The 19,489-nt window shown below is 43.5% G+C and overlaps 1 protein-coding gene across 4 annotated transcripts in view; it reads right to left on the reverse strand.

Annotated features, from left to right (window-relative positions):
- The window catches only part of CEP295 (centrosomal protein 295), a 721,329-nt gene that overhangs the window by 610,902 nt on the left and 90,938 nt on the right, over nucleotides 1–19,489 (reverse strand). For all 4 annotated transcript variants that reach the window (XM_069639287.1, XM_069639289.1, XM_069639288.1 and 1 more), the window contains exons 8-10: nucleotides 11,132–11,225; nucleotides 6,166–6,282; nucleotides 1,932–2,072 (exon numbers count right to left, since the gene is read on the reverse strand). In XM_069639287.1, coding sequence (XP_069495388.1) covers nucleotides 1,932–2,072; nucleotides 6,166–6,282; nucleotides 11,132–11,225 — 352 coding nt within the window. The remainder of the gene's footprint in view (nucleotides 1–1,931; nucleotides 2,073–6,165; nucleotides 6,283–11,131; nucleotides 11,226–19,489) is intronic.

A 19,489-nucleotide genomic window follows, 5' to 3' on the forward strand; every position in this document is an offset into this window, starting at 1 on the left:
GCATTACCCTCTGGGACCACTACACACAACTAGGACTACAGGTTTAAGCAAAACCAACCTTTGGTAGAAGTCTGTACCACAGTTTTTGGCAGCGAGCTTAGAAGCCAGGCTTATCTCAAGAGGGAATCTGAGCTTGTAAAGGTGTTATACAAAGGTCTAAAAATAAGTATTCAGATAGACACTTATACTCAAGGTTTCTTGGTAAAAACACTTATTACACAATCATTTATAAAGCATTCACTAAATTAGGCAACCAATATCACACAAAAATTATACTACCGTACTGATTACTAAGCAGTTGAGCTCCCTTGAAGTAGGAGCAAAATAGCATGGAATTAGGAGCAAAAAGGAATAAGTTAATAAAACGAATATTACAGTTACTCTTAAACAGTGCAAATAGTTTGAGTTCACCAGAGGAGTTGATTCAATGCAATAGGTAGGCCAAAGTCAATGGGCTAGTGTCTTGTATAAGTAAAAACAGTTCTGGTATTTAAACGGAAAAGTTTTTGCCACGGTTCTTAGAAGCAGTTCACGAAAGAAAGGTTTGTATGTCGGGTCACAAGCCGACTTGGCCTGCAAGTTTGCCAAAGTTGTACGCACTTTCGCAGTGAGAGGCAAGTTCAGTCGGGTTTTCACAGTACCTTATATTGAAGAAAAAGATACAGCTGAAGACTTCTGTTCCTGGCAGTTCGTGCAGATCTCGCTGTTCCGGAGCCTCAGTCGTGGGGACAAGAGGGAGGGTGTCGGGGGATTCCTGCACTGCACGGGGACTGGTCACAAAGCTGGCAAATTGGCAAATCTTCGATTCCGGTTGCTGTTCAAGCACACAAGCTGCTGTCCTTCCCCCTGGTTAATCCTAAACAGCTCCGAGAATGGGATCCAGGTGGCTTACGAGTTGAATGGTTTTATCAACTCAAGGGAGAAGTCGTCCTTGAAGGGCTTCTCCGTCGAGGTGAACTTGGCGATTCGGACCTGCAGCAGGGCTCCACCAGACAAATCAATGGTCCAGTAGTTGCAGCAGCTGTCCTCTTCCAGCTCGTCTTCGGTACTTTTGTTCCAGTGGTCGACGCTCCTTTCCAGTCCAAGAGACTCGCCTTTTAAACAGTTTTCTCCCATTCATTCCAGCCTAGCTGCCACTTACCCAGCAGGGTGGCTGTCTTTGCCGGACAGTCAGCCAGCCAATCACACCAGAGTGCATTTGGGTCTCGGAGGAGACTAAGCACAGGAAGTTTCGGGCGCCTCCCTCACTTCTGCCCACCCCAGACACTCGGACACCAGAGGCGGTCTTCAGTCCTGAAGCTAGGAACAAAGGGACCAAACCTAGTTTGGCGCGCAGAGACAAACTCTAGAAGGACATTTCCAAAAAGAAATTGCAAAATCGGGACTCGTTTAAACAAAGGGGGCTCAGACGCATCTTGAAAAACATGGCTCCCGTGATTTTTAGCTACTGATGTTCGCGGTCAGGAGAAATCATGGTAGTTGTAAAACACTGCCACCAGCCATTTCGATTGGAAAGGGTAGCATTTGACTGCTACATGAGTTTCTAGATATAGGGGATAAAAAGGCTCACACTCTCTCCGGAAAATAAAAATCAAATCCTCAAAATTAGCACATTTATGAGAATTCTCCCCAACAAGGGGTCCCAATGAGAAGGATCTCTGTCATACAGGCAAATGGTGAAATAGAGAGGATTCATGAACCACAATCTCCATTAATAACCTGCAAACCTGCTCAAGCTTTATGTTGAGTGTAGACACTTAGTGATGTTTACAGCATGCCTTTCAAAATAAAAACAATGGACAAAGACAAAGCAACTACCTCCCACGTCCTCCAACACGTTGATGTCAGTATTTTGTAGAACGCATTGCGGTCATTGGCTCAATGCTGGGTTTCTTTCAGGAATGTGTGCCATTTGAACGCAATAAGCATACCTGTGTTAAATGGACCATCTTTAGGGCATGATATCCTCTGAGCTGGGCCTTTTCCAACCGTTCGGTTCGCTCCCTCTCAACTTCCATGTGCAGGTTTTGCAAGCGCTCGGCTTCTTCTTCTGCAGCCAACCGTGCATCTCGCTAGCAAACAAATACCAATACTCAATACATGAAGCAAAACTGGCCTAGAAAACAGTAATGATCCTTAAAAAAAAAAACAGACTGAGCAGCAATATGCAGACAAAACATGGTCTCAATGAAGCCGATTTAAACATGTAAAACATTAACAATGGCATCAAACTAAAGAAAATCGGTTAGCTATACAAGAATGTATATAACAAAGTGTTAGGCAAAGTCTGTATGCAATACCCTCTGAGAACAATACACACAACTCGTACCAAAGGTTGGGTTTCCTATACCTGTGGTGAAAGCTTGTACTACACAGTTTTGGTAGCGTGTTGAGCAGCCAGGCTTATCTCAAGAGGGAAAATACAAGAAAGGTAGTACTGCTACTCAGAAAGGCTCAACCCAATTTGTGTCAGTAAATGAAACAAAACAATTTGGTTATATTGGGGAGTCTTTGTCAGTTATACTAATGGACTGTATCCCAAAGTCTGTAGCCTGTGAAAAATGTCCAGGAAGACAGAGCACACAGCCACACACACAGCCACACACACAGCGCCACACACACCCCCCCCCCCCACCCCCCCACCCACCCACCCCCCCCCCCACCCACCCACCCACCCCCCCACCCCCCCACCCCCCCACCCCCCCCCCCCCACCCGCCCCCCCCCCACCCCCCCACCAGGGCTAGGAGTTTTAAATTGTTTGTATTGAAACAAAAAGTTTTCTTATGAACACTTACATACATAGCACACTTGCAATTATAAACAAAACCATTAATTAAGCAAAAAAAGTTTCAAAATCATAACAAAAAAAGTATAAAAAGAACATGCATAAATCAGATAAACATGTGATTAAGTAACTGTAAGGGTTTGTGGGGTTCTTTATCTTTTAAAATAATGCCCTAGTATGAAGTTTCTGGGGCATGAGCTTTATGTGGAATACACCTTATATACCTTATAAGTGTCTAATGGCTTCCAGCAGTCTTGAGTTTGCCTATTCTAATAGATTCTGCTGGGGAGGAGAAAGAAAGGTTTCTTTTTTATAATCCTATGCCTTTTATAATCCTATGCCTTTTATAATCTTATGCCTTTTATAATCCTATGCCAAATCTCAAGAGGGTTTTATGTGAGCTGTAGTAGAGTTACAAAGATTTACAGTTACAAGTATTCAAATAATCTCTTACACTCAAGGTTTCTTGAAAAAACAATTATTAATTTATCAGTCAGTTAGAATAAGCCTTCGTCATAAGGGAGCAATATAATAGTAACACTCAAATACACTTCATGAAATACACACTCCTAATATCTCTAAATCAGTAGATACCCTTTTGGGAGGGCCCACAGACTCCAATTGCTAAGGTGCTGGGGACATTAATATATCACTGTTGCATTTAGGATCATACGGTAAGTCAAAGGAAAAGATGATGTAGAACAAACAAGAGACTACATATATTCTTAAGCAGGCAAATACTTTTGGATCCCTCCAGAAAGAGTCACAGTACAAAAGGCTAACCCAAAGTCAACGGGCAAAAGCCTTATATAGGATGGAGCAACTCTGGTGAGGGAAATGTCTTTGCACCATCTTTCAGAAGTCTTTGAAGAAAAGAAGAATCAAATGTAGGGCCACAAGCCGATTAGACTTTAGCGGTAGAAGATGCAAGCAACTCTACAGCAAGAGGTAAGTTCTCGCAGACTTTGTACAGTACCTTTAAAATGAAGAAAAGATGCAGCAGATGCCTCCTGTTCCTGTGCAGCTATGCAGGTCTTAATGTTCCTGGGCCTCAGTCATGGGGACATGAGGGACGCCGTCAGGGGACTCCTGCAATGCACTGGGACGGTCAAAACGTGCAACCGGCAAACTTAACTTTCAGTGGCTTTTCAGCATTTCAGCTCCTCGCGTCTACCGCAAATAGCAACACTGCAGTTCCTGGCTGTCGAGATGGACTTTTCCTTTCTTCTGGGGTCCCACACTCTTGAGGGGGCTTGGGCATGGTCAGTTCCACTTCCTGGGAGTTTGGAGGATCTTCCTGGAGCACTTCGCCAGCTTAAAAGCAACACACAATCTGGTGTCCTTCTCCCTGGCTCTACGGTTTGCTGCAGCAACTCTGAGGAAATTCAACCAGCTCAGAGATGGGTGTTCAGGTGGCTTACTTGGGAGTCGATTGGTCTTACCAACTCAAAGGGAGAAGTCGTCCTCTGCAGGGCTTCACAGGGCAAACCAACGGTCCTCTTCAAGCTCTTCTTCGGTTCCTTCGTCCAGTGGTCGACTCTGCCTTCCAAGCCAAGCGACTCGCATTTTATTCAGTTCTCTCCCATTCATTCCACCCTAGCTGCCACTCACCCAGCAGGGTGGCTGTCCTTGCCGGACAGTCAGCCAGCCAAACACCACAGAGTGCATTTGGGTCTCCTAGGAGACTAAGCACAGGGAGGTTCGGGCACCTCCCTCACTTCCTCCCTACCCCAGACACTCTAGCGCCAGAGGCGGGTTTCACTCCTGAAGCCCGCCAAAGGCGAAAGAACAAAGAGACCAAACCTGGTTTGGCGCTCAGAGAAAAACTCAAAAAGGACCTTTCCACAAAGAAATAGCAAAAAAAGAAGACTGGGAACAGTTTTAACAAAGGAGGCTCAGGCGCCATTTTGAAAAACATAGCTACTGTGATTTAACGTTACCGGAGCTACGAATAGTTTGCAGTCAGGAAAAATCATGGTAGTTTGTTGTAAAACCACTGCCACCAGCCATTCTGAGAGGAAAGGTTAACATTTGACTGTTACATGAGTACCTAGACATACTAGGATACTAACTAACCCCTCCAGCACTCTATTATAAGATAGAGTGTGCTGGGACTAGAAGTGTACAGGGCTAAGTGAAGTCAATTTCACTCCACTGTTCTGGGAAACAGTAGTTGATCCCTGAGAAGGTAAAGTAAAGTTTGCCGGTTGCAAGCTTTGATCGTGCCTGTGCAGGAGTTCCCCCTCTCCTCCCCACGACTGATGCCCAGGAACAGTGAGATCTGCAGAGCTGCACAGGAACAGGAGTCTTCAGCTGCATCTTTTTCTTCTTTACTAAGGTACTGTAAAAACTAGCCTAAGAGAACATACCTCTTACTCTGGAAGTGCATGTAACTTCTGCAACTCACAAGTCTAATCAGCTTGTTGCCCTACATTTGATTCTTGTTCTCAATGACTCCTAAGAACTTGTGCAAAGACTTTTCCATTTACTTACCTGAAGTGCTGCATCCTATACAAAGACTTTGGCCTAGCGACTTTGGCTTAGCCTATTGAATTGAAGGACTCTTCTCAGAGCTATCTGAAAGTATTTGCCCTGCTTATGACTATTTGTATTTCTTGTGTTCTAATAACATTTGCCTTTTACTTACTTTTAAAAGAGTATTCTGTACACCAACAGTAAGGTATTAATGTCCCCAGCACTCTTGTTACTGAAATCACCTGTGGGTGTAGCTTGTCTGTGGGCCATCCCAAAAGGGCCTTGTCTGATCCAGAAACTGAGCGTGTACAGTATTGAAGTATATTTGTGGGTTACTATTCTATTGCTCTCTTCTGAAGAAGGCTTTATAACTGACTGATAAATTATTAATTGTTTATGCAAGAAACCTTGAGTGTAAGAGTTTATTTGAATACCTGCAACTGTGAATCTTTGTGCAATTACACTACAGCTCACATTTCCCCTCTTGAGATAAGCCTGGCTGCTGAACATGCTACCAAAAGTGTAGTACAGACTTATACCAAAGTTTGTGTTCCCATTACCAGGGGGTCAGGGTTGCTGTAGTGCACCCAAAGGGTACTGCATACAATCTTGCCTAACAGCGTGATGTGTGATTGGGTACAAACATTAATGTTCCGATTAATAAATATATATTCGACACCCCGGCCTGTTTTATGGTTTACCTAACGATAAAGGGTGAGAGATTTACGTGGTTCTATGAGTGTCACAGACTGGGCTAGATTGAATTACATGAAAGGAATATTGGTGTGCCGATTTTTGGGGAGGGAAAGAATATTCCCTGAATTGATTGTTGCCACATTAATATCTCCCAACAAGCTAGCAAACACAGCTAGCACCAATAGTTCCCAATTAGAAAAACACCCACCTGTTCAGTGTCCATTTCTCGATCTACATAGGGCTCCTGAAGATGGTAATGAGTTGCAGAAAAATTGTCCGCATCAGAGGCTTTTACAGCAGGTACCTTTTTTGCTTCTTGAATTAACTAAAAAAGTTAAGTGAAAACGTAAGTAAGCATCCAACACAAACAAAATAATTCGTCACATTTACCCAATGGAATACACATTTTTGTTCAATGACTAAGTCAAGGGCTCTGACTTCAGAAAACAGGCATGCATATTTCACAAAGTGAATTCTAGAAAATTATGAGTTGCACCCGTGGCAGAGTAATCAGCCAATGAGGTAGCCATGAATAGTGTCTTCACTCAATCTTGGCCACCAGCGCCTCCTCCATCAATCATCTCCACCAGCACGACCATGAAAATAGCCAAGGTAGTCGCAACAAGCTCCTTTTGCCATTAGCAGAAGCGATCTTGTTTTGTATTTTTTTTTCCAAATGAAAATCACTGGGCCTTCAGAAAGCACATTTTTGATTTTTTTCTTTTTTGTTCTAAACGGAAGACATTTGCACCACATACATTTACCAAGCATTTTAACAGCATTCATAGAAGGGGTTTAGGGCTATACTCGGGCCCGTCAGCTTTGGCTAGCAGCACATTACTGCCCCCAATGGTTAACACTAAACGCAGGCAGTGACTTAATCAGACTAAGAATGTGTTTTAATAGCAAATTGTCAGTCATCAGATTGCTTCTTTAGGGTCTTTAATCAAAATAAACAGAACTTAACATCCCCGCCTGGAATTTATTTTTCTGTCGGATGTCTAATTTGTAGAAAGAGTATGTTAGGACAGTTTTCCTGAAGTCCAATTAATGGCTTTGTAAAACCATTCAACTGACACAGTACAAGACTCCACTCTTAGTACAAGGGTGTAACACCCGAGTATAGGGTAGCGTAGACCGAGCATCCAGACTAATCTTAGGAGGGAGAGAGGGCTGTAGAAACAGTACAAATGAAATAGTAATAAAAAACGATCCAAAGAAACACTGAAACACTTGGTATTGTAAAAATAAAGGATTTATTTAAATACAGGTAGGCCCAGATAAATCTAGGGGTAAGTAAGCACAAAAACATGAAATCGCAGCATAAAAACAAAACTATACTTGAAAGTACACAGAAGCAAGTATAGACCTTACTTGAAGTACCTAACGGTAGTTCGAGTGAAGTCAAAACCTTCTCATACACATTCAGTATAAGCCAAGCCTATCCTTGGTGAGTAAAAGCTAATTGTTACTTTTTACAATTACATTCAGTAATGCAAGGGCAGTAGACATTTTCAGTTCTATAATGATTCTCAGTACAAATCACATAATCAGTCAACTGAACAATATACTTTTAGTGAATAGTGGAACACTTATTCTAGGTGCAATAAAAATATAACTACTTTTGTCATAACACACAGCTATACTAGGCAAGTAAAACCAAAAGGATGTAATAGACAATTTCAAGTGCTTTTGAAATCAGGGAACCCCAGATAGAGATAAGCAGTAACTCTTGTAACTTATTTTTGGATGGCACACAGCTAACACAAGGCAAGTAAAACCCACATACTTTGTTTAACCTCAATGAAGGGGAACGTAAAACCCAATGTTACACTTTACTGAACAGTTATTCTAGGTAGGCAACAACCTAATGCAGACTATTCTGGACAGGCTAGCAGCAAGTCAGTGGAAGCAAGACCCAGTTGGGGACACTACTACAATTATCCTCAAAAGACTAATCTGGTGATACCAACATTTTACTTTTGGGAAGCGGCACAACCTAATCACAGGAGAGTAAAATATCTTCACATCTAGTTTCTATTAGACTGGCAAAACAGTTAAGGAAGAAAAGATGTTAACCATACTTTAAAAGAATAGTGCATCACACATTCAAGACCAGTAAGAACTTTTGTAAATGTTCACTCTTACAATTACAGTTATCAACCAACTCTTTACAAGTAAGTTACTTTTAAACACTTCTTTTCTTTGCTAGGCAGAAGTCCCAATCCCTTGAAAGTATTTCCCTTATTCTTGGAGCATAAGTGTTCTCAGTGGCAGAAGGGGAGTCCCTAGGACTAGTGACCAACAGGCAGTGTCAGAATAGGTTCTTTAGTAGCAAAAGTCAGAGTTCCTTAGAAAAACTGGGCAAACAGGCGAGTACTTTACTTCCGAGTTAGTAGAGGGTCCAGGGGTTTTGCAGAAGACGCCCTAGCAGGATTCTAGCAGTGGGACTGGGTGCACTGGATGAGAGGCCTCCCATCACAAAAAACAACCCACAGCTACACAGAAATCCTAACAGGCTTATAGTAAGTACATACCCAAGCCAACACAGTTCCTCAGCATTGAAGATTTTGCAGCAGGAAAACTTCAGGGTCTGCAGTCAAACACCCAGTCAGTGGATTCCTTGTCGTAGAGACTGAAAACAAGACCGCAGAAGGAACTTTGCAGCAGGGATCGAAGGCTGTAGGCAAGGTTTCCCCTCGCAGTTGAATGCGGTTCTGCTGATTTGGCGCCTTTTCAAGAAGCACAGAAGAAGACATAAAATTGTGGTTGAATTCTCGTTGTTACAAAGGTCCAGCACTCTGTTGAGAGGACTTTTCATACTCAAATCGAGTCTCTGGAGAGCCAACAGGATTGCCCACGAAGTTTCAGCGAGATTCAGAAGACTGTGCAGCGCACAGTGGCTCGAAGTCCCAGGGTATTTGGGTATTGCAGCAACGCGAGATCTCCACAACGCGTGGGATGGCTCATAATGCAGGTCTTCTTGAGTCTAGTGGGTCGCACCAGGCTCTGGGTCATCGTTTTCGGAGTCCCAGGTCGATTGGAAGGAAGGGCTACAGCAAGCTCTGGTTACACAGCAGGCCCTCCAGTCGCTGGAAATTGTTTCACCCGCATTTCCTTCCTCTTCGGTTCCAGTGGTCGACTTTTCTTCAGCTTCCAGGTTTGCAGTACTTATCAGGAATTACAACAAAAATCACAGAGGAATTTCCTGCCCTGGATGTCGGGGGAAGGAACAAGAAATGGCAAGAAACACAAAAATGGCGAAAAAAGAAGACAGGGGCTATTTTTAGGTTCCTTTACTGGAGCTGTGAACACAGCCCGCGGTAAAGGTGTACCAAATTAATACAAGTTATCACTGCCACCAGCCATTGAAGGTAAGCTTGTCACTAACATAATTGTTACAGTTTTAATGTGAAAGGGAATACATTGTATCTCCACAGACCTCCACATAAGGAGGGGTGTGCTGGCTTCACATAATAAAATGTAAAGGATCTAAAGATACTTTCTACCCTTGGGAACTATAGTCCTCTCAAGGTTAGCAAAAATAAGTTAAGAGGGGAGCCTCTAGGGCAACCCAGCAACAACAGGCACATATTGCCAATAAGTTGTTAAAGAGGCTAACTTTAAAAGACACTATGGAGAGTCTGACACCCATAAAAAGAGTTAAAGATTATGTGAGTGTGGAAAAAGGTTCCCACTCACTGAGGTATTATGGAAAAATATCCCACTAATAAAGCAAAATGTTCTGGGGTTGACCCAGGTCAGGAGGATTTACCAGTTCTGAGCAAATCTTACCTAAAAGGCGTATTCAAACTGACTTAAATAAATGATCGTTTAATCAAGAAACCTTGAGTGTAAGTTTATTTGGATAGTTGTCACTGTGAAACTGTTACAACCCTACAGCTCACATTGACACCTCTCGAGATAAGCCTGGCTGCTCAGTCACTCTACCAACTTGTGTAGTACAGACTTCAACCAAAGGTTGGGTTCACCATTGCCAAGAGGACCAGGCTGGTGTAGTCTCCCACAGGGTACTGCATACAATCATGCCCAACAAGAATGAATGTGCAAACCTCCAAAAAGGGAGCAACAAACCTTATGAACGTGAGAGAAATGGGGGGAGCAACCTAGAAGGGAGTCATTCACCTAGCGCCTGACCCCCGAGAACGTCAACCAACTGTTTATTTTCTTTTGGGTTACAAAGAACCCAAAACATTTTGTTTTGCACAACCCGAGACTTGTTTTGACACTTCACTTCTAGGAGAATGAAGTCATTTTCCTGGATAACGAACCATAGCTGGACTTTATGGCGTTTTGTTTTAGTGACAGGGAAAGGATAGGAGCCTAGGTGAACGGGACGGTACATTTTAGTTTGGACTCACACGGACCCCCTGACAAGCACTAAAGGTTCTTTAATTTAGGTAGGGAAAACCCCTGAGTTTGGGACAGATGGTTTTGATTTAGTAAAAGTCTATAGCAACCACTATTGCACCACTTGGTCAGCCGCTTCATTCCTTGTCGGCACAGCATCCAGAGGCAGAGATGCAACCATGTTGCAATAATATGGTATAATCTTTTTAATTCTGTGTATTATTTGAACTAATAAATGTGTGACTTTATTAAAGCATATATTTTTCACTATATCATCAGGGAGGTGTATTTTCTTCTAGCGATGTGTGCGTGTGTGTATATACTAATTGTATATACTAATTGTACCTCTGTCAACCTACTTCCTCCCCCTACCTGAGAGTTCAGCCATGTCACTCTGTTCACATTTCCTACCTTAAGAGGTTTGGTTTCCCTTTCTGGTCAGATGTGGTAGCCTTCCTTTAGGGTCAATGGTTGTAGTATCCTCAGAAGGTAGTACAAAAACAGAAGGCAGCACACCAAAACAGTTGCAGCTTTCAGGGAAACCTTTGACGAATGCTCAGTCAGCAGAAAGGGATCAAAATTCACAAGAACAGCAAACATTTATGGGACTACCAAAGTAAGCACAAGGAGCCAAAAAGAAACCTCTGATTGAACCATACAGATTAATACAATCACAGTCACAAGTACAAATCACAGATTTGCTTTGTAACTAGCAGTCACTCACAACTTAACTCCCCAAAAGAGTCACATCAGAAAAAGCTATATTGTGAAACCTTAATCTCTTCCACCACATGCTCGCTCACCTCAAAAGGCTCCGGAGGAGGAGGAGGAAGACTTGCAATTTTAGCGGCTCGCTCTTTTTCCACATAAAGAGCCTGCTTGCGTACTCTTGCTAGCCTTTATGGAAAGAAATACAAAAGTCAAAATTGCAATGTATACATATGAAATAAAATGCCTCAGATTTCAATGGCATCAACATTCAGCAACCTTTTGGAAAAACACTCCAATGACTTCACTAAGGTCCCAACTAAAACATGTCACTCTATAGTGCGACTTAGAGCAAAGGGCACACCTCATTCGAACCGTTTATCTAAGATCCTACCAACACTACATAAAAACCATATCTGAGGCAGCAGCTAAGCTCACTCTTAGTTTAAGGTTGAACCACATGAGAATGTTTTGTAAGCATGGACAGAGCATCCAAGCTCATTTAAGGAGGGAGAGAGGGTTGTAGCTTGTTACAAAGACATTGTAGCATACATATGGTCCAAAAGAAACACTATGTATTGTTAAAATAAAGGGTGTATTTAAATACAAGTGGGCCAAAATAAATCTTGGCCAAGTAAGCACTGTAACATCATATAAAACACAATCAGTTACTGCTAGCATTGACAAGTCATGAGGTCCTTTCCTCTTCAATTTTCTGGTTTCAGACCTCCAGCGTTCACGAGCTTCAAGCTACGACTCACCCACAGAGGTTCAGGACTGGTGCTGGCCATATCGGAGTGACCTAGTAGCCAATAGGAAGTGGCAATAGCAAGTGGCGGCAAGCGTATTCCACACAGGCCTGTGTGTTCCCCCCCCCCCCACTCCCATGTAACAAAAGCCGAAGGTCTGTAAGCAAAATGAGCCAGCAAGATAAACGCAGCGCCAGATCACTGCAATAGCATTTCACAGGCGCATTGCCCATTTGTACTGGCTAATTGCCCAAGCACAAATGTACAGAGAATTATGCAGTCCAACTAGTGTGGGACTACACAAGATTCATCTCTTGGTATTAGTTAATTCACCTTTAATATAGGCCTGTACTACACAAGTTGGTAGTGTGACTGAGCAGCCAGGCTTGTCTTAAGAGGGGTAATGTGAGCTGTACAATGAAATCAGTAAATACAGGTATCCAAGTAAACACTACACACTTAAAGTTAAAATAAAATTATTAAATACACTAAGATACTTAAAGCATTCTTTAAAAAGCAGCAACTAGCACCAACATGATTCCTAAGTTAAGATACAATTTAAACAAAATAAAATTAAAATAAATAAATAAATTTAAAAAAAAACACAAACGAGCGAGTAATTCATTCATATGTTACACATTTTCCAGCACCCAGAGGCGATGTCATTTGAGGTCAGTATAACACTTATTTAGTATCACCTTTGCAGCATTGAGCTATGAAGGAGGTAACAGTTATGGTTAGATCGGAACAGACTGGAATTCTATGAAACCAGTTAGGTTTTTCCAAAGGGATTGCAGACAGTCTTTTATCCAAGCATTAAAAGTGTTCAACAATTAAAACCTTTAAGGGAACAAGCCCTACCAAAGCCAATAGGTTCCGAAGGAGGCCTTTACGGAGCCAGGACAGCCAAAGTCAATAGGAAAAGTCAAAGTTCCGATGCTCCTCTTAGAAAAATGGTCTTAAAGAGTCAGTGTTCAAAAATAAAATCACAGCAACTCAAGGGGAGTCACCTTCAAGACTTTGTAGGTCCAGCACACCCCATTTTACGTGGAGTGCTGGGGGGTTACCTAGTAGCCCCATATCCTACATTCTCAAGTAACATTCTTACGTTTCCCTCACTACTTTTAACAGCTGGTGGCAGTGGTGTAATTGTTCCTACCATTGTGCTTTTCTACTGCAGGCTGAACCCTCAGCTGCAGTACAGCACCCATGGGTGACCATTTTGACAAAATGGCCAGTCTTCCTTTTTCACCATTCCTGGTTTGTCAGGTCTTGCTTGGGTTTTACTTTGTGCATGGAGACAGGTTTGAGCCCTTTGGTCTTGCCTTTGGCAGGCTTCATCCTTGAAGCCATCTCTGGCTCCAGTGTGTCTGAGAGGACAGGAAGTGAGGGAGGGTTCCGAAGGCCCCCGTTCTTCGTCTCTAGGAATGCCTGAATGCAACTAGTCCGGATTGGTTGGCTTGCTGTCCTCCTGGACAACCACCCTGCTGTGTGATTGACAGTCTAGGCTGTGCATGAATGGAAGAAACCTGCTTAAATAAGGCGAGGGTTTTAGGACTACAGGGAGAGTCGACCACTGGGAGAAACACCAGACTAAACTGCGAACAAAGCTTGCTGCAACCTCCTGGACCTTTGATTTGCCTGGTAAAGCCTTGCTGCTGTGCTGACCTTTTTCACTTCAACAGAGAAGCTCCAGGTGGAATGACTTCTCCCCTTGGGTTAGTGGGACCAACTAACCCTGAGACAAACTCCACTGGACCACCCTCCCAGACTTGCTGTGCATCTATGTTGCTTTGGAAGTACAATGCCAGGGGTTGAGTGTCTGTACTAGAGTGCAACGTCTGCCGCAGGAGAAATCCGGCTAGAAGATCCTTAAGTCTCCTAAGGAGCCTCTAGAAGCAGGACCTCCACATCCAGAGTCCCCTCACCACAGTGCAGACCGAGGGAGCGAAGAGAGTCCAACCAGTGTCCAAGTTCTGCAAAGGTGTGTTAGGGAGAATTATTTCTGTGCTAATTTCCCTTCCATCTTAGAGACCCCCAGCTTTTTAGCTGGACTTAAGGACTTAATTTTAATCCTGGAGTGAGCAAGACCTTTTTCCTCACTCATGTATTTTTATCCAATTTGGACTTGGTTTCTTTTGGTTTGTAGTCTGACAAACTCCATAGGCATCACCTCTTTGTATTGTGACACACAGCACCTTAATTGCAGTAACAGAGAAGTCCTTAGGATTTCTCTTAAGGTTTTAATACCTTCTCTTGGGTAAACTGCAGTGATGTCATTTGGGAGTTGCCAGGGGTTGCAAATGCAACCCCCGATGTCTCCCTTTCTTGTTCAGGCCCCTTAAAAAACAAGGGGTTCCACAAGTTTAACACTTTGAGCAGTGACCCTAAATAAGAACAAATAGGAATAACAAATATTCTTTCTGGAATTCTACATAATTGCTAGACTCATTAAAGGTTGGTTTTCGGCACACTTCAGGGGGTGAGACACTGATTTTAGTCTGTTCTTAAACGACTCAAATTCACAATGCAGACAAAAACTATATGTATTTTGCTTTTCACAAGTTGCAGTTACAGCATGTTTTTTTCTGCCGTCGTCCGTTACAATCATCTTAAGACATTCCATCTCTGTGTCCTCGGTCACCTGATAAAATCCTTGTGCCAAACCACATGTACAGTGTAGCAACGTTTGACCATAGCACATCAAGTAGCCCTTGATTTCATTGTGCCACAATTAATACTTTGTTGTAATGAGTCCATCTTTCCCATCTCCCTGGCATTCTGTTCAGGATGTTTGTTTGGCATGTATGAGGTAACGAGGTCCCAGAGTACGGGATGCCGTGTGAGTGTGCTGCTTTCCCTGCGCTACTCTAAATTCTTTAATTCACAGTTATGGACCCTCCCAATGGCATGCATTTTGCCAACCGCTGAAGCCTGAAAAGTAGATCCATGCAGGCCCGATATGTGGCCAACTTTGCACCAGACCTGCAGATGAACTGGCCTACTGTTAAATCTCAGTTACCAGTTTATCGGTATCCACTACAGAGTATAATTTGCTTTCTGACTGAGAAAATTCAGACATGTAAATTGCTCATTTTACGATAGCTGGTAAGATAGCTATAGCTGCTAAGATATCTCAGTGGGTGGAGCGCTCGCTGCTGCGATGCGTGTGTGATCTGCAGGTTGCAGGTTCGAATCCCGGCAAGGCCAACTCAGCCTTTCATCCTTCTCAGGTCTATAAATGAGTACAAACACAGTTTGGATGATATAGTATGTATATTTGTTCTATATAAAGCGTGTAAGTGCTATATAATAACACGTCATCATTTGGCCTTGGACGTCTGCTTACATGACAGTAATTTGTTAACATGGGCCTATACACACTGATATTAACAATACATATGGTGATCGATTCTTGTATGAAATGTATATCACATTACAGTGTAACCATATTTATCGTAGTGTACTTATAAACAATGTTATGACATGCCACTTCCTGTTTTTTAAGCAGCAAAAGGTTGTGTTCCATCTTTTCCCATGATGTCACTTGGGGTGGGGTCAAATAATCACCCCATGTGATGTCATTGTTCGGGAGAATTCTCAGAAATGTGCTAATTTCCTCCACCTTAGAGACCCCCAGCAACTTTGCTGGATTTTGAGGACTTGATTTTTTTAACCTGAAGAGAGTGAGGCCCTTTTTCCCCACTCATGTATTTCAATGTGATTTTGTACACGGTTTCTTTTTTGTTGTGGAGTCCAACAAACTCCATAGGCATCATCTTTTAAATTGTGTTATACAGCACCTTCAGGCCAGTGGCACAGGGAAGTCTTTCAGATTTCCCAAAGGTTTGAATACCTTCTCTGGGATAAGCTACCGTTTCCCAGAGCAGTAAAGTGACATTGACTTTACTTACCAATGTAACCGTCCAGACCCATGACACACGATCTTACAATAGGATGCTGGAGGCGTTACCCTAGTATCCCCTTTGTCTAGCTTTTCATGTAACCTTTTTTTTTTGGTTACCCTTTTCTCATTGAATGGCTGGTGGCAGTGGTTTCGTTTGAACTACCATGGTGTGCATTTACCGTGGGCTGCATTCACAGCTGCTGTAAAGCAACCACGGGTGCCATCTCCGTCAAAATGCCTCCCGATCTTTTTTCGCCATTTCTTTGTGAAAAGGTCCTTCTTGAGATTTACTTTGCGCGCCAAACCAGGTTTGGTCTCTGTTCATTTGGCCTTTGGCGGGCTTTGTTAGAGAGAATTCTCATAAATGTGCCAATTACCTTCACCAAACAGAACCACAGCAACTTTGCTGGATTTTGAGGACTGGATTTATTTACCTGGAAAGAGCGTGACCCTTTTTTCCCCCCACTCATGTATTCTGATGTGCGTTTTACCTTTGTGTTCTTTGACTTTGGAGTTTTAAGATAACTCCATAGGCATCTTTTCATGTGCGTTACACAGCACCCTCAGTGCAGTGAATGAGGGATGTCTTTTTAGACTTCCCAAAAGGTATAAATACCTTCTCTGGGATAGACTTCTGTTTCCCATAGCATGTAAAGTGAAATTGACTTTACTAGTCTTTCACAATTCTTAGACCCAGCACACGCCATCTTACAATTGAGTGCTGGAGGGGTTACATAGTATCCCCCGTTTTGAAAATACTCATGTAGCAATCAAATGTACCCTTTCACAAAATGGATGCGCCCATGTGCTTGCTTTTGCGAATATTGAGCTTTAATAGCTCAAAATTTTACACAGGAAGTTTAAAAACAAAAAGTGCTAGTATTTCTTTTTTAAATACATTTTTTTACTGGACTATCCCTTTAAGCCCTTTTGTTTAAACAGGTCCCAGTCTTCTTTTTTCGACGTTTTTTGGAAAGGTCCTTCTAGCGTTTCTCTGCGCGCCAAACCAGGTTTGGTCCCTTCGTTCATGTGCCTTTGCCGGGCTTCAGGACTGAAGACTGCCTCTGGTGCCCGATGAGTGCCTGGGGTGGGCAGGAAGTGAGGGAGGTGCCCGAAACCCCCTGTGCTTAGTCTCCTAGGAGACCCAAATGCACTCTGGCGTGATTGGCCGGCTGACTGCCTGGCAAGGACAGCCACCCTGCTGGGCGATTGACAGCTAGGCTGGAATGAATGGGAGAGAACTGAATAAAAAGAGAGTCTTTTGGCTTGGAAGGCAGAGTCGACCACTGGACGAAGGAACTGAAGAGCTTGAAGAGGACACCCGCTGCAACTCCTGGACCGTTGGTTTTCCCGGTGAAGCCCTGCTGCAGTGCCAAAACGCCAAGTTTGCATCGACAGAAGCCCCTGCAAGGACGACTTCTCCCTTTGAGTTGGTGGGACCAATCAACTCCAAAGTAAGCCACCTGGACATCCATCTCAGAGCTGGTTGAATTTCCACAGAGTTGCTGCTGGAAACCGTATAGCCAGGGAGAGGAAAACCAGATTGTGTGCGTTGCTTTTAAGCTGGCCTAGAGCTTTTGGAAGATCCTCCGGACTCAGGAAGCAGGACTGACAGAGCCTGAGCCCACTCAGAGTGCAGGACCCCAGAAGCAAGGAAAGTCCATCGCGACAGCTAGGAACCGCAGTGTTGCTATTTGCAGTAGACGCAAGGAGCTGAAACAATGAACAGGCACTGAGAGTGAAGTTTGCCGGCCACGGGTTTTGACCTTCCCAGTGCATCGCAGGAGTCCCCCCAACGTCCTCCCTCTTGTCCCCAAGAACGAGGCACAGGAACAGTGAGATCTGCAGAGATACACAGGAACAGAAGTCATCAGCTGCATCGTTTCTTCATTTCTGAGGTACTGTAAAACAAGTCTAAGAGAACTTACCTCTTACTGTAGAGTTGCTTGAAACTTCTACAACTCACAAGTCTAATCAGCTTGTGGCCCTACATTTGATTCTTCTTTTCATCAAAGACTCCTAAGAACTTGTGCAAAGACTTTTCCATTTACTTACCAGATGTGCTTCATCCTACACAAGACTTTTTCCCACCGACTTCGGCTTAGCCTATTCAATTGTATGACTCTTCTTGGAGGATCCAAAAGTATTTGCCTGCTTAAGAATATTTGTGGTCTCTTGTTATAATAACCTTTGCCTTTTACCAATTTCTAAAGTATTCTAAATGCCAACAGTAAGATATTAATGTCCCCCATCACCCTAGTTATTGAAGTCACCTGTGAGCATAGGTTGTGTCTGTGGGCCATCCCAAAAGGGTCTTTACTGATTTAGAAACTACGAGTGTACAGTATTGAAGTGTATTTCTGTGTTCCTATTATATTGTTCCCTTCTGAAGAAGGCTTTCTAACTGACTAATTAATAATGTTTTATGCAAGAAACCTTGAGTGTAGGAACGTATTTGAATACCTAGAACTGTAAATCTCTGTACCTCCACTACAGCTCATATTTACCCCTATTGACATAAGCCTGGCTGCTCAACACTACCAAAACTGTGTAGTGCAAGCTTATACCAAAGGTTGGGTTGCCTATACCTGTAATCAGAGTTGTGTGTAGTGGTCCCAGAGGGTACTGCATACAAACTTTGCCAAACAGTCATCACTTCCGCTACCCCTAGCATTTTGGTGATAGGACGTCCCTGGTAAACTACTGTTCCCAAGAGTAGTAAAGTGAAATTGACTTTACTTACCAGTTTTTCCTATGAAGCTCCAGTACAAACCATCTTACATGGAATTACTGGGGGTTACTTAGTAGCCTCATTTCCTACTTTCTCATCTAACATTTTTATGTTACCCTCACTACAATTAATGGTTGGTGGCATTTGTTTATTTTTCCTACCATTGTGCGTTTTACCACAGGCTGAAGACTATGCTGCAGTGTTGCACCCATGATTGCCCATTTTGTCAAAACGGCCCAGTCTTTTTTTGCCATTTCTTGCTTGTGAGGTCTTTCTTATGTTTTACTCTGCGCGCCAAACCAGGTTTGGTCCCTTTGTTCGTTTTGTCTTTGGCGGGCTTCAATGCTGAAACCCACCTCTGGCTCCAGCGTATCTGGCAGAGCAGGAAGTGAGGGAGGTTCCTGAAACTCCCTGTGCTTAATCTCCTTGGTTACACCCAAAGGTGATTGGCTGTCTTTGGAGGACAGCCACCCTGCTGCATGAGTGACAGCTAGGCTCTGAATGAATGGGAGAAACCTGCAGGTCTCTTGGCGGGCAGGCAGAGTCGACCACTGGATGAAGGAACCCAAGAAAGAAACTGGAGAAGCTGGCTGAACCCTCCTGAACTGGTGGTTTGCCGGGGGAAGCCCTGCTGCAGTGCTGAAGCTCCAAATTTCGTATCGACTAGAGAAGCCGGAACGGAAGACTTCTTCCCTTGGGTTGGTGGGAGCAACTGACCAAGGATGAATTTGACTGGAACACCTCTTCTTGCTGGCTGTACTTCTTTGCTGCTGCTGGAACAGAGTGCTAGGGGTCAGGAACGAGTGCATCATCCTTAAGCCGTACATGACCCTCTAGAAGCTCCAATGGACAACCTGAGCCACAACAGAATGCTGGACCCCAGAAGCAAGGGAATCCCATCAGGTGTCCAAGAACTGCGGTGGTGCTATTGACCGTTAGCTGAAAACGCGATGTGCTGCTGATCTGAAGTAAGCCCATTGCCGCCGCTGACCTTCAAACTCTAGACGTCCTCCCTCTTATCTCCACAACTGAGGCCCAGGAACCCAGGATCTGCAGGACTGCAACC

Source organism: Ambystoma mexicanum, chromosome 7q (assembly GCF_040938575.1).
Source record: "Ambystoma mexicanum isolate Mex_15411 chromosome 7q, UKY_AmexF1_1, whole genome shotgun sequence".
Taxonomy (NCBI): Eukaryota; Metazoa; Chordata; class Amphibia; order Caudata; family Ambystomatidae; genus Ambystoma; species Ambystoma mexicanum.